Raw genomic sequence first — 13,098 nt, 5'->3', positions numbered from 1 at the left:
TTCCAGTCTCCTTGAAGTCTGGCTATACAATGGCAAAGTTTCCTGTCTTCTTTAGTCTCCATGCATTCTTACAAAAAATGTGCACTGCTTAAGGCCCCCTGGGTGGTTCTGTTCTTTGAAATCTAACAGAGCCTAATGTTTCAGACTATGTAAGAACCTGTAATAATATTGGCAAATGTTCCCAATATGTTAAATGAAAAATGCAGAGTACAAAATACTTTATAAGTATGGTCTCAATTTTTAATAAAAATATTTATATATACACAGAAAAACAGAAAAAGTTTATCCATCAAAATATTAATAGTGGCTAACCCTAGGCAAAAATATTACGGGTGACATTTCATTTTCATAATTTCATGTTTTCCAAATTTTCAATAATTACATATATTAGTATTTTAAACTAAACAAAATATTTTAATAAGGACTAAGAACAAACACACCAAAATATTAAATGACCTTTTCCTCTTGGTGATTATAGATGGTTTATTTTCTGCTTCACTGGGAAGTACTACTTTCCAATTTTTAATAATCTTTATGTTTTTCATTATAATTAGAAAAAGCATTAAACCTGAAGAAAAAGTAGATGATTAAAGGAGTTTTGTTTTTACTTTTAACTCAGCCTAAGGAAATATATGTGCAATTGACATGTCTAGATTTCAAGATAATTCTACTAGTTTTTTTTTTTTAATTCTACTAGTTTTAAAGTATATTTTAGAGTATATTTTAAGGATTTTTAAAGTATATTTAAATACATATTAAGTATACTGTAAAGAATTTTAAAATTAAATAGAAAAAAATAATTCCTAATTCCACAACAGAATCTCAGAATCTGAGAGCTAGAAAGGACCACAACTATCATTTAGTCCAAACACTTAATTTTACAGATGAAGAAATTGATGCATAAAAGGCAAACAGCTTGGGTCTCATAGCTAATTAATATGTAGGATCTAGGCTAGAGCCTTATTTTCCTGAACCCAAGCCCGGGGCAATTTCTACTACAGGACAATGCCTCTAATAACTTTCTCTGTAAGCATAGAAAATGTTTATCTCCTTGAACTGGAAACTCTAAATTGAGAAAATATTTGAGAATTGGAGGGAAAAACCTTTTTCCATCAAACAGAAATTATAAAACTAACACATAACAAATGTTAAAATTCTCATACGGATCTAGGGGAAAAAATCTGTTTTTGAGCTTTTCACATTTGTATCTAAAATCCCAAAATGTATAGGATTTTGTTATAAGTGTTTCTTGATGAATAGTTGCTCTGGTTCAATAAAATAAAAGCAATTAAGTAAACAATACCCTGGAGCCAGACTGCCTTGATAGAAATCTTGATACTGCCTTTTCTAGATGTGTCACTTTGAGCAAGTTTACCTTTTCTGAGCCTCAGTTTCCCTATTTATATACCAGGGATAATAATCACCCCTAACTCATTAAATGAGTTCATATACATAAAGCACCAACAGTGCACAGTATAAACTCTGTATGTTTAACTGCTTTCATTATTATAAAACAATGTAAATGTATGCTTAGTTTTTATTATGGTTATCATCCTTCTAATAAAGTTGACAATATTATCATTTAATGTCCACTATAGATAATGCTAAATTAGAGAATGTCCAAACCTCAATGACTTCACAAATATCCTCTTCAAATAGCTTAGCAAATAGAATAGCCGATGATAAAACTGGCTACTGTTAACTGTCAAAGATATTCCAACTTTCTGCCAACCTCATCAAGGTCAGGGGTAATGTGGAGGAAACAGGGTACATAGAGAGGTGCTGGGTTCAGGAAAGCCAGGCAAAATTAAACAGTTGTAGCCATCATGGGCAAGCATGAGGCCAGGAATCCAGGCAGGTGAGACAAAGTTTGAAAAGCACAAAGAAGTTACTGTGGTGAAAATATAAGAGCAACACAATGGAGAGACAGAATGCCTGAATTCTAACCCTGGTTCAGGTATGAACTAGGTATATTATCTCAACAAAGTAAATCTACCTTTTGGTTTTATTTGCCTCGGGTAAGACAACATGCTTCTCAGGGTCATTTATGGCCCAAAAGTCAAATGCAGTCTCAAAGTTTTTAAGGAAAAAAAAAAAAAGGCAGTATTTTCTGGGTTCACATTTTATAGGTGGAACAGCTGCTGTAAAAAAGCAAGAAAGTTTTAAACATTTATTCTTGTCAAAAAAGTTTGAGAGTTTTCCTCTTTGCAAGAGAAAGTTGTCTAAAGTTTGTACTCTACCAAGCCTGGCTCACCTCACGTTCTGACAGAGGAAGCACTATGAAAAAAGAGAAAGCACAGAGTAAGAGGAAGTAGAGGAGTTTTAATTTTAAGTAGAAAGTAGGGTAGGATGCATTAAGATAATTGTGAAAGATCTGAAGGTGAAGGAGTTAGCCATTTGGGTATCTGGAGGGGAATATTCCAGAAAGTGGAACCAGCCAGTGCAAAGCCCTAACCAGAAGTGTGCCTAGAATAACTCGGGGAATGGAAAGGAGGCTTGTGTGCCTAGACTGGGGTAAACAAGTGAAAGAATGGTAGAAGGCAGAGAAATGGGCCAGATCAGGTAGGGTCTTACAGGCCATTAAAAGGAACTTTAATTCTGAAGATGGGGAGCTTCAGGGAGTCTTGATACAGAAAAGAGACGTGATCTGACTTATGTTTTAAAAGAATCACTGTGGCAGATGTACCAAAGAGACCGTAAAGGTTGAGAGGCAAAGGTGGGAGCAGGGGGAAGAAAAGTATTGAGTACAAGGCAGAAGAGAGAAAATGATAACTCACACCAGCAGTACAGATGGTAAAAAGTGGTCAGAGTTTGGATATATTTTGAAGACGGAGCCAAGAGATTGATTTCTTGACAGATTAGAGGCAGTGAAAGAGAAACGGGGACATCAAGAATGTGTCACAGATTTTTTAGTCTAAGCAAATAGGATGCCAGGTCTGTCATCAACTGAAAATGGGAAGGCTGCACTTGAAGCTGATTTGGGGGGAAGATTATAAATTCAGTTTTGGATATTTTGAACTCTGAGACACTTGACCTGTACAAATCTATAGACTAAGAGAATTTTATCTTCCTGTCGATATGACAACACATATGAACTAGAAATTTCAGATTCAACCTGAACACATGGGTTATGCAAATGGCAAGTGAAGACAACACTTATTTCCTAATGCTGAACTCTGAGCTCAATGGAATCAGCTTTTTCGCTATTTTGGGAGATGAAGCCATAACCATAGAAGAAATTAACAGATTTCAATGCATAAAAATCACGCTTTAAATTCATCTGGCTGCCTTAATACACATCTGAATATCAATGTGGCTCATGGAAGGATAGAACTGAAAGTGTACTATATTTACCCAGAAGATACAGAACCCCTGGAGTTGGAGACATATATATGTCTCATAATGTAACTCTAAAAATTTTAACTATGTGACCAAATTCTATACATTTGGGTTCAACCAGCTCTGTGAGAGTATAATCTCATTCATAAACTAGTGAAATCAAAAATTTATTTAAATCATGTATTACAATCAGTCTATCATAACCTCATAATTATACACAGTTCTATAATATTCTAGCATTAGAATTTTACTAATTTTCAATTATTACGGTATTTTCAAGTATTAAGAGACGATTATATATAAAGCAATAAAGTTATGTAAATGTATACTGATTAAACTTCATGGTATTAACGTCTGATGATTTAGAGATTCAACTAATCCAACTCAACTACTTTACATTACCTGTACCAGACCAAGGAAAAAAGACCTTATATATCTAATTTATATATATTGTAGAATATTCTTCATATTTATATAAATACTATGAGCAATGCAATAACTTATGTTCATTTAAGAAATAATATATAGTTGAATTGGTTTATAGTACAGACTACCAACATATCAATTTCAAGTAACATTTATAATTGAGTAGTTTAGAAAGGGCAGAGAAAGAAGGCTGGATACACAGGAACTCCTTCACTGCACTAATCAAGGACTCCATTGTAATTATCAATACAATGCAAGATCAAAGAGAATAAAACAAGGTGCTCTTGCAGGAAGCATACAGACAGACAAGACAGACAAATAGAGATACACATAAACATTCACTTCTTATCAATCAAAAGAACAAAGGTAAGTTAACACAAAGTCCAACCAACTCTACCCTAAGTAAACTTCACTTACTAGATGTAGGATGGAAAAGAGCTCAAGAAGAAGAAAATCATTTTTCCAGATCTTTGAGAAAATTTCAATCCTTATGTAGACAATTCAGTTTTAAGTGTAAACATGTAAAAAGCACAGTGTTTTCCTCCTAATGAACAGATCATTGTCAAACATCACACATCTTGTAGCTAAAGGGTACAAAGGTCCTCACTTCAAAATCCACGATCTTGTGGGAAAGCCCCTCTCCACTTCTGCCACATGCTGTTCTCTTGGCATACTAGCTGCCATGTGGCAGCAGAACAGGAAATGTAGGTATGTCATCAAGACAGTCTCCAGTCAACAGTAAGGGCAGCCACAGTTCTTTGACCTCACCCTCCACAAAGCCAAAACAAAAACCAAAAACAAAACAAAAAATACCACAGTTGGGGAATGAGATAGCAAAAGTGGCCAATGCGAGTTCTGCCATACCTCATAGGAAAGTTGCTAAATTTGATGGTTTACAGTTAGAACTGAAATACCTCCTTTATCTAAAGTCCATCACCCTAGACCAGGCCACTATCATTTCATCTTTACTGTTCCAAGAGCTCCTAACTACTCTTCTTAGTTTCACTCTAATCTCTCTGCAATCCTTTCTGGCCCCTACCTGAGCTCGCCAATCTCATTTCAAGGCACTATCTCCTTTGTTTCCTACATTCTAGCCACAATACAGTAGTATCCTTTCAGTTCCTCAGGGAAGCCGAACTTATTTTGCTGTTCTCCAGACTTGCAATGCTTTTCACAGGACTCTTTCACCCTTCCTAAATGTTTCCTTCTCAGAGGGGTTCTCCCTAATCACATTATTTTCTATCAGAGACTCTAATGGTCTCCTTCACAGCAATTTTCTCAGACATAATTTGTCTATTAGTTGTAAGCTCCAGGAGGGCAGAGGAACTATGCATGTTTCATTCGTAACTATATACCCAGAGACTCACATGACATTTAGCATAAAATTTAATAAATACTTGTTAAATTACTTATCAGGAAACCTCAATAAGACAGTTGATAATGATTAGTCAAAAATACTCTGAGCAAACAAGTATCTTAAAACCCAAGTATTAAAATTCAAGCATCTAAGTCTAGCACTCAGAACCAACTTCTCTTACTTTACACATAGCTCTAATAAGGTTGGTTGTCTCATTTCCAACCTACAGCTGATCAATTAGAAAGAAAAGAAGAATGTAAACAGAAAGTAAAATCTCTCACATGTGAAATTCAAAAGAAAGTGCCATTCAGAGAAGATCCTCAAACCCCAAAATACCTCAACAGCCTCGAAGAACATCACTGTGTACCAATCTGTTAGTATCTTCTTTTGATTAAATGTTTCCCCTACTCAGTCAGATAATTCTGATTTATGCTCAGGATCTTGCTTTAAAGCAGGAAAGCATATGTCACATTTCAGACTGATTTCCAAGAAAACGGTAAAGATTAACCAAAAAATATGCATGAAGGGATAAATATCAAAATATATGGTAATCATTTGCTGAATGCCTACTATGGGTCCAGGTAATCAGATAAATTATTTCTGACTGTCACACCTAATCTCTGAGGTAGATATCCCTTTTGCGGATGAGAAAACTAAAGTTCAGAAAGGTTAATGGTTACAGTTAGGAAGTTTCTGAGAACTGAAATCAATCTGCCTGACATCCAAGACCACACTCTTTCCACAGTACCATCTATTGTTTTCCAAATGCATCTGATATAAGAATCATCCAAGGTCTTATTAAAAATAAAAATTCCTAGTCTTCCCCTAAAGATTCTGATTGGGGATGTCTTGGGTAAGAACTCGAAATGTATATTTTTTAAAATGTCCTTAGTGATTCTGATGATCAGGCAAGTTTAAAAAATATTGTACTGGGATTAAGCTAGACTGCATGAACACGGAAACACTGGTATAAGATCTGATTTTACAAGTGGATTCTGAAACAAATTATGAAAAATCTTACACAGAAGATACTGGAGTAAGGATACCTAACAGCATCTGTTGCCGTTATATTTTAAAGCTTAATTTTATTGTGAATGAAATCTTAAGTAGCTTTATAACAGATTTGAAAGCTAAGCCAGACATAGATACTAGAGAGACTTAAAAGATTCCCTTCTGAGTATATAGTTAGTCTAATATCCTAGGTGTTTAACCTGCTAGGAATATAAACTCAAGTTGGAATTCAAGAGCAGCTCTCATATAACATTATTATTTAGAGTAATGTTATTTAGAATAATAATATTTAGTATTTGATTATTTACCATCATAAATAATTTCATATCATTTACGTCCCACCATTTAGTTCCTATATTCCACTTAGCTAGACACATAAAATCTTAAGTACTGGTTAATTTCACATCTGTTGGCAGGCAGAAATTCCACATTGAACTGTTTGGACTGGAATATCATGTGAATTTCAAATTCAAATACAGTAAAATTTTGAAACTTCAGTTTACTACCATATTTCTCATTTCTTCAAGAAAGTTTACCCATTGAGAATTTTTGGCAGTTAATCCAGTTAAAATATTTAGCATTTTTTTTTCCTTCATATTATCAGAGATACATTCAATGCTATGTTCTAAATCAAACTAATTTCCTCTCAAATTATACGGAGTAAGAAAATTCTCTGGGAAAAAAATATCTACTTTAAGTTGACAGTTTCCTCACATTCACCAAACTTTGTTTTTTAAGAAAAGACATCAGCCTGCCCTGTGAATCATGTAGAGCAAATAGAAGCCCGGACTCGGGCATCAACCCCTATTCTTCTCTGCCTTTGGTATCCTGGCTTCTCAATTCCCTGGCATTCTTATTTTATTGTTATTTTTAAATGATAGGTATATGACATGGGAATTAATTTCCTTTTATTCCTATTTACATTGCTCATATTTTCTTCCTCTCCTCTTAGGCAATCAATTAAATGTATTTAACATGCATCTTTTCATTTGTATGTGTTTTTACAAAAATGAATATGTTTGTGCATGGATTTTTAATAAACGAATATATACATTACAAAAAAAAAAAGAGAAGCCAGAGAATTTCCTGGCGGTCCAGTGGTTAAGACTCTGTGCTTTCACTGCCGAGGGCACGGGTTCAATCCCTTGTCAGGGAACTAAGCTCCTGCAAGCCGCACAGCACGGCCAATAAATAAATCAATGAAATAAGACTGGCCACTTATCTTATAAATGTGATTTCATAAGAGTTCTATTGTAAAATATTGTTTGCCTTCATTGGTAGGTACAGAAAAAAGAAAAAAACAGTTATTCCTTTGACAATTCTAACAAGATCCAAAGATGTATGCAATCACCTCATTTATTTAGAGAACATTTCAGGACCTATAACATTCCAGACACTATATGAAGCAATGGAGAAATAAAAACCAAGAAGCATAATTCCTGCCCTCAAAGAACTATCCAGTTTTGTGCAGAAATATCAATAAGATCTTCAAAAATCTCCAAACAAAAAATTTAATCTTTAAAAATGGAATTATGTCGGGTGGAAGAAAGGAGGTGGGAGTTATAAAGTTTAAAACAAACTGTTAAACTAAAGTGAATCTGTTATTTGGGCAAATCATGTTCAGGTCTCTTGTTGCTAACCACAGCATCTAGAAGCAGTCTTGGTCCAATACATTTCAAGACAATTTTTTTTTAACTCTACCATCTGAAAGGTCAGTATACACTAAAGTGTTCCTGTGATGTCTCTTATGCAAAGATTCTATTGTATCCCAAAGTGTTCCCATATTTTTTCAAGTCACATTTCTAAATCTTTCAATTTTCACAGCTTAACTGAGATGAAGACAAAGAGAATGATGTCCCACAGCCATTGATAAAAACTGGTAAAGGATGGGGAATTATTTGTGGACATGACAGGAAGATTATACCTCAGAAGAAAGTACCCAAAGACACAATAATTTAGTGAAATTAGAAACAAACCCCAGTAAAATAAGTTGGCTCTATGACTGGGCTTATTTTAGAAGTCAAAGATTATACATGCCCTATGAAAGCTCCAAGTTTGATTCTGATATGGGAGGGCATGAAATGAGACAGGAACTAATGTCAGTTATAATGATAGTTTAGATAGGAAATACTGGCCTAAAACCAGTTTTAAATTCTAATTTTTATATTAACACATCACTATCATCATTGTGAAAAAATCAAACTCTTCAACAAATGATCATTCTATTTTACACAAATTTATTCTAAGGGGCAAAGAACACCATAATTTAAAAATATTAACAAATTTGGCCAATACCACCTAATAAGTTAATCAGTTTTTTCCCCTCATCTTCATTACATAATAATACACACACACACACACACACACACACACACACACACACACACACAGGAAATCTACTTTTAATTGAAGTGGGAGTTCAAGCCTTTTAAATTACATGTACATAAACATTATGCAATAACAGGAACTTATCATTTCCCTCTCTTCCTTCAAATGCCACTTTCCTCAAAATATGCTTCTGCACAAGATTTCTTCCTGTTGGAGCTGCCACCCTGTTTCATATTGCTACATGCAAATCCAAAAATGAAGGAAATTATTATACTCATCTAGAAGAATATCAAGAAAGAATACTGATCTTAATGGAGGTACACAGTTGAAGCCTGATTTGGGGTCAACATGAAAATATTTTATTAGAAACTACATTAAAGCAGGCTTCGTTTAGGCAAATTATACATTTTAAATACTTATGTTCCCAAAATCTGATTATGCCACAAAACTAACCAAGACCTGCCTGTGTAGTAGAAAATGGAAGGTGACTTAATTTCTCACGTCACTATAATGACGTGCCAAATTACATCATATGAGAATATAGTGATGTCTAAAATGAGAGTAATAGTATAATACGATGTAGTAAATCATAGGGGGAGAAAAGAGTAGAAATATTCAACTATAAGCGTCTACTCAAAAGTGAAATCTGTGAAAAACACATATGGATGGATCTATATCTTTTCAGATTGATCTGTATTACAGATGATTCTATACATTACACTATAATTGCCTTTCAAGGGAAAAGGGCTCTGAACAGTTCCTTAGTTTAAATAAATGGGTAGGGGGTAGGGCAGCTGCAGTGATAAGCTTAACCAGTCTTATTATAACTATTTTAATAGCTCTTCCCATTTATACTTAAGATTTTTTTTTTGATGTGGACCTTTTTTCAAGTCTTTATTGAATTTGTTACAATATTGCTTCTATTTTATATTTTGGTTTTTTGGCCGCAAGGCATATGGGATCTTAGCTCCCCAACCAGGGATCGAACCCACACCCCCTGCATTGGAAGGCGAAGTCTTAACCACCGGACCGCCAGAGAAGTCCCCGCATTTGTACTTAAAGGCAAGAAAAACTGAATATGCTCAACAGGTATAGCAACCCATAAACACCAATTTCAGAAACCTTTATAGGTGTTAACTGGGTTCCTATTGGCATAGTAAGCCTGTGAATTATGTATGACAGAGTCATGTAAAAAAAGTTTTGCATTAGTTACTATATTTATATATGGCACCACAATAACAGGATTAGGTTTTCAATGCAGAAAGATTCTTATTAATCCTCACTGAAATATTTCACACAATAATTTAACCTCATACAAATTGTCTAGAAATGGAAAAACAAGACTAAAGTTAATCACCATTAGGTTTGAAAACGGCAGTTCGGATTTCTTAGTACTGTGCTTTACTCCTATGTTTCTCAAAGTGGAACATTGTGTGTGTGAATGATAATAAAGGCTAATATCTATTGAGCACATTACCATACAATGTGATGAATTCTTTGCATGTATTTTCTCAATTAATCCTTAATAATTTTAACAGTGAGGGACTATAACTATCCCCATCTTAAATGAAGAGTCTTAGATATAAATAATTTACCCAAAAAGTGGCAGAGGATAGATCTGAACCCAGAGCCTGGAACCAAGGTAACAGGAAAGAAAGGGAAGTTGCTGAGGGAGATCGCAGAAAAATTAACTCCCCTCGTAGAAAGGCATACTGTTTACTGGTGGCATATAGTTCCTCTTATACTCTGGAATAATGGTTTTCAATCCTGGGTACATATTTGAATCACCTGTGGAACTTTTTAAACAAGCTATGCAAGCCTGGGACACTCACTTAGATAACTGGCTTTTAACTGGGGCAAAGACAAGGTTGTTTTTTTTTTAAAGCTCCCCAGGTGATTCTAATGGGCAACTAACGTTGAGAACCACCACTAATTCTCTCCACTCTGTTAACCTCTCTAAGCAGCCAACTAAAATCAAATTTACTAATCACCTATTTGGTTCTGAGCACTTCGCCTATTATATTTTCCATCATGCCCAAGAAAGTACTTAGCTTTTCTTTCCCTTAAACAGAGGAAACATTATAACTATAGTTGCACCTTTTTAAATAAAATATTGCCAGCTTTTTTTTTTGACAAGAGGAATGTAAGGGGCAGGGTGGGCAGACAACATGATAAAGTTTGAAAACTCTTCTTTAAGCACTCCTTACGTTTAAAAGAATGTAAAAAGGTCCTAATAGTCAAACAAAATTTAAATGGCAGGCTCTGAAGACTTAAAAATTTCTGTGATATGTGTTAAAAAAAAGATTTAATATCCCACTATATTTGGTTACATGTCTTAATTCTGCTGGTGATAACAGTTAAAATACTAAGTAACTGTTATTGTGGTGATAAATTCCATTGTCTTCTCATGGCACTGTGACAGCACTTAGGCAGCATTTTCACCCTGGTTAAGTCACCTGAATATAAACTAACAGGTGCTAAAGAAATCAAAGCATTACATAAGCACACCCAAACAACAATATGGCTGATCACATCATGTATTGAGAAATGCAAGGGTTTTGCTGACGGTCTTATATGAAAAGTCTTACTGTTTCACTGAAAGTTATTCACTGCAAGACCCACTCACCCTAAACCAAAAATACAATGAAAAGTGTTCCAGGCAGTCTCAGACTTGCTGGCCCTTTTATTTTACTAAAAAGGTGAAGTGGGGAGATATCTGACAAGCATGAAGTTTGACCTAGGATTTGAACAGAGATCTAAAATGAAAAACAGTATAAATACTTCAAGTTGTACAAAACTCTGGACTTCTCAGAGAAACATTACAAAACTTCCTGCTTCCGGACAGCTCATTATTTGGTTCAAGTCTTCACATTCCTTTATTAGTCATGACCTTTCAGAAAGCTCTCCTTCCTTATTGTTTGAATAATGTTGCGCTTTTAAAATGTTGCCAGTTGGACTTACAGGAACCCTTATCAAATGAAGAAGCCATCCCAGAGTTCATGCCCAAAGGAGGGACTTAGATTACTGAGAACCCCCAGTAACCTGAGCGGTGTGTGCCCATCACATAGATTTTTTTTTTAATTATGTGTAAGCATACATCGTTCTGCATCTTAAATATATATGTTCATCTATACTTTTTATCATATACAATTACAGGAACTTGCACTAGTTCCGCAGAAACTGACTCTGCAAGAAACTGGGAAGACCTGTGGGTGTGTGAAATACACAAGGACAGGGAACCACTCATTACCGATCGTCACTGGGGTCTCACCCGGCCCACATCTGGCCTCTGAGCCATATGTCACTAGGCTCAAAGGCACAGACGAGGAGACAGAAGCACAGGGTAACTGGGTGAGAAAACAGGGGCAGACACCTCAGAAATGCGTATTTCCACCCCAAAGCTGAAGGGGTGGCCGGAAGGGCAGACCCTGAAGAATAACCTTCCTTCTGGGATCCGTCAAGGCGCCCAGGCCCGAAGGGCCTACTAAGAGGGGTGCGGGCGAAGGGAGGGCAGCGTCTGTCCCCACTTCAGAGACCGAAACCAATGAAAATAAAGCAAGTTTTCACTTCCTGGTCGCCTACTCCTCCCGCAGGCCTCCGACACCAGACGCACACCGGGGCGAGAGGGCCCCCGCGGAGTAAGGGCCCGCCCCAGCCCTGCACCTCCCGTCCTCGCCCTCGCCCTCCTCCGGGCCTTACACGGTGACGTGACCGGAGCCGCGGACCACCACCGGGTCCGGCGAGTACTTGAGCAGCTGCTCCTCCAAGGCCCGCTCCTCGTCCTCCTCCTCCTCATAGATCTCGTCGAAATCCGCCATCCTGAGCCTCCGAGGCCCCCTGCCCGAAGGGGCCTGTCCAGGGGCTGAGGCCGGGATACGGGCTGGCAAGGCGGCGGAGGCTGAAGGGAGTCGCTGCCGCGGGCTCCGAGGCCGCGGAGTTCACTCCGGGCTGTCTCGGCGTCGGCTACAGAGGAGATGGGGTCCCGGCCGTCGCCGCCGCCATTACCGTCAGCAATAACAACAACACAATGTCAACATCCGCCCAAGAGCCGACACCTCCACCAGCGTCGCCGCCGCCGCCTCAGCAGCAACTCAGGCAACCACAGCAACAGCCTGCGCCTCCTGCAGCGGGAGCACCGGGCTACGGCATCGCGAGACTTCCCGGAAGGGCGGGCGGGCGAGCGGCCGCGCGAGCACGCGGGCTGGATAGCGGGAGCGCGCACGTGAGGCCTCGCTAGCTCCCCCAGGTCGCTTTCGTTCCTCCACTTCCACTCGCCGACGGCTCCTCGGACGCGCGCTCCCGCAGGCGCGGCACCGTCCCCCAGCAGAGGGGTCGCGGACCCACAGAGGGGAGTGTCTCTGGGAGCTGGTGGCGTTGACCCCGACTCAAAGAACAGATCTCTGAGTGTCCAGTGGGGCACTTAGTTCCCCAGAGTAATGTCTAACCGAAACAACAAAAAATAAAAACCCTGATTGGAATAGAGAATTTATTGTGTATGTGGTTGCCAGTTTATCTAACAATCGAATCTCACTTTTCGTCAGTTTTTTTAGTCTGTGATGAGAACCAGAGTCTGTACTTTTCCAATTTGAGGAACCCAACAGACACACTGCAAATATTTTTTGTCCACTATAATACAG

The 13,098-nt window shown here is 37.5% G+C and overlaps 1 protein-coding gene across 2 annotated transcripts in view; it reads right to left on the bottom strand.

Moving 5' to 3' along the window:
* The window catches only part of CHIC2 (cysteine rich hydrophobic domain 2), a 47,360-nt gene extending 34,733 nt beyond the window's left edge, over positions 1-12,627 (bottom strand). The window contains exon 1 of one of the 2 annotated variants that reach the window (XM_004268267.4): positions 12,161-12,627. In XM_004268267.4, the coding sequence (XP_004268315.1) occupies positions 12,161-12,279 (119 nt within the window). In that variant the 5' untranslated portion in view covers positions 12,280-12,627. The remainder of the gene's footprint in view (positions 1-12,160) is intronic. The other variant, XM_033425440.2, reaches the window with a different exon arrangement.
* Positions 12,628-13,098: the final 471 nt, after the last annotated feature.

The sequence above is a fragment of the Orcinus orca genome, chromosome 4 (assembly GCF_937001465.1).
Source record: "Orcinus orca chromosome 4, mOrcOrc1.1, whole genome shotgun sequence".
Taxonomy (NCBI): Eukaryota; Metazoa; Chordata; class Mammalia; order Artiodactyla; family Delphinidae; genus Orcinus; species Orcinus orca.
The sequence above is the reverse complement of the archived record's forward strand: the minus strand, read 5'-3'. Positions and strand labels throughout refer to the sequence as shown.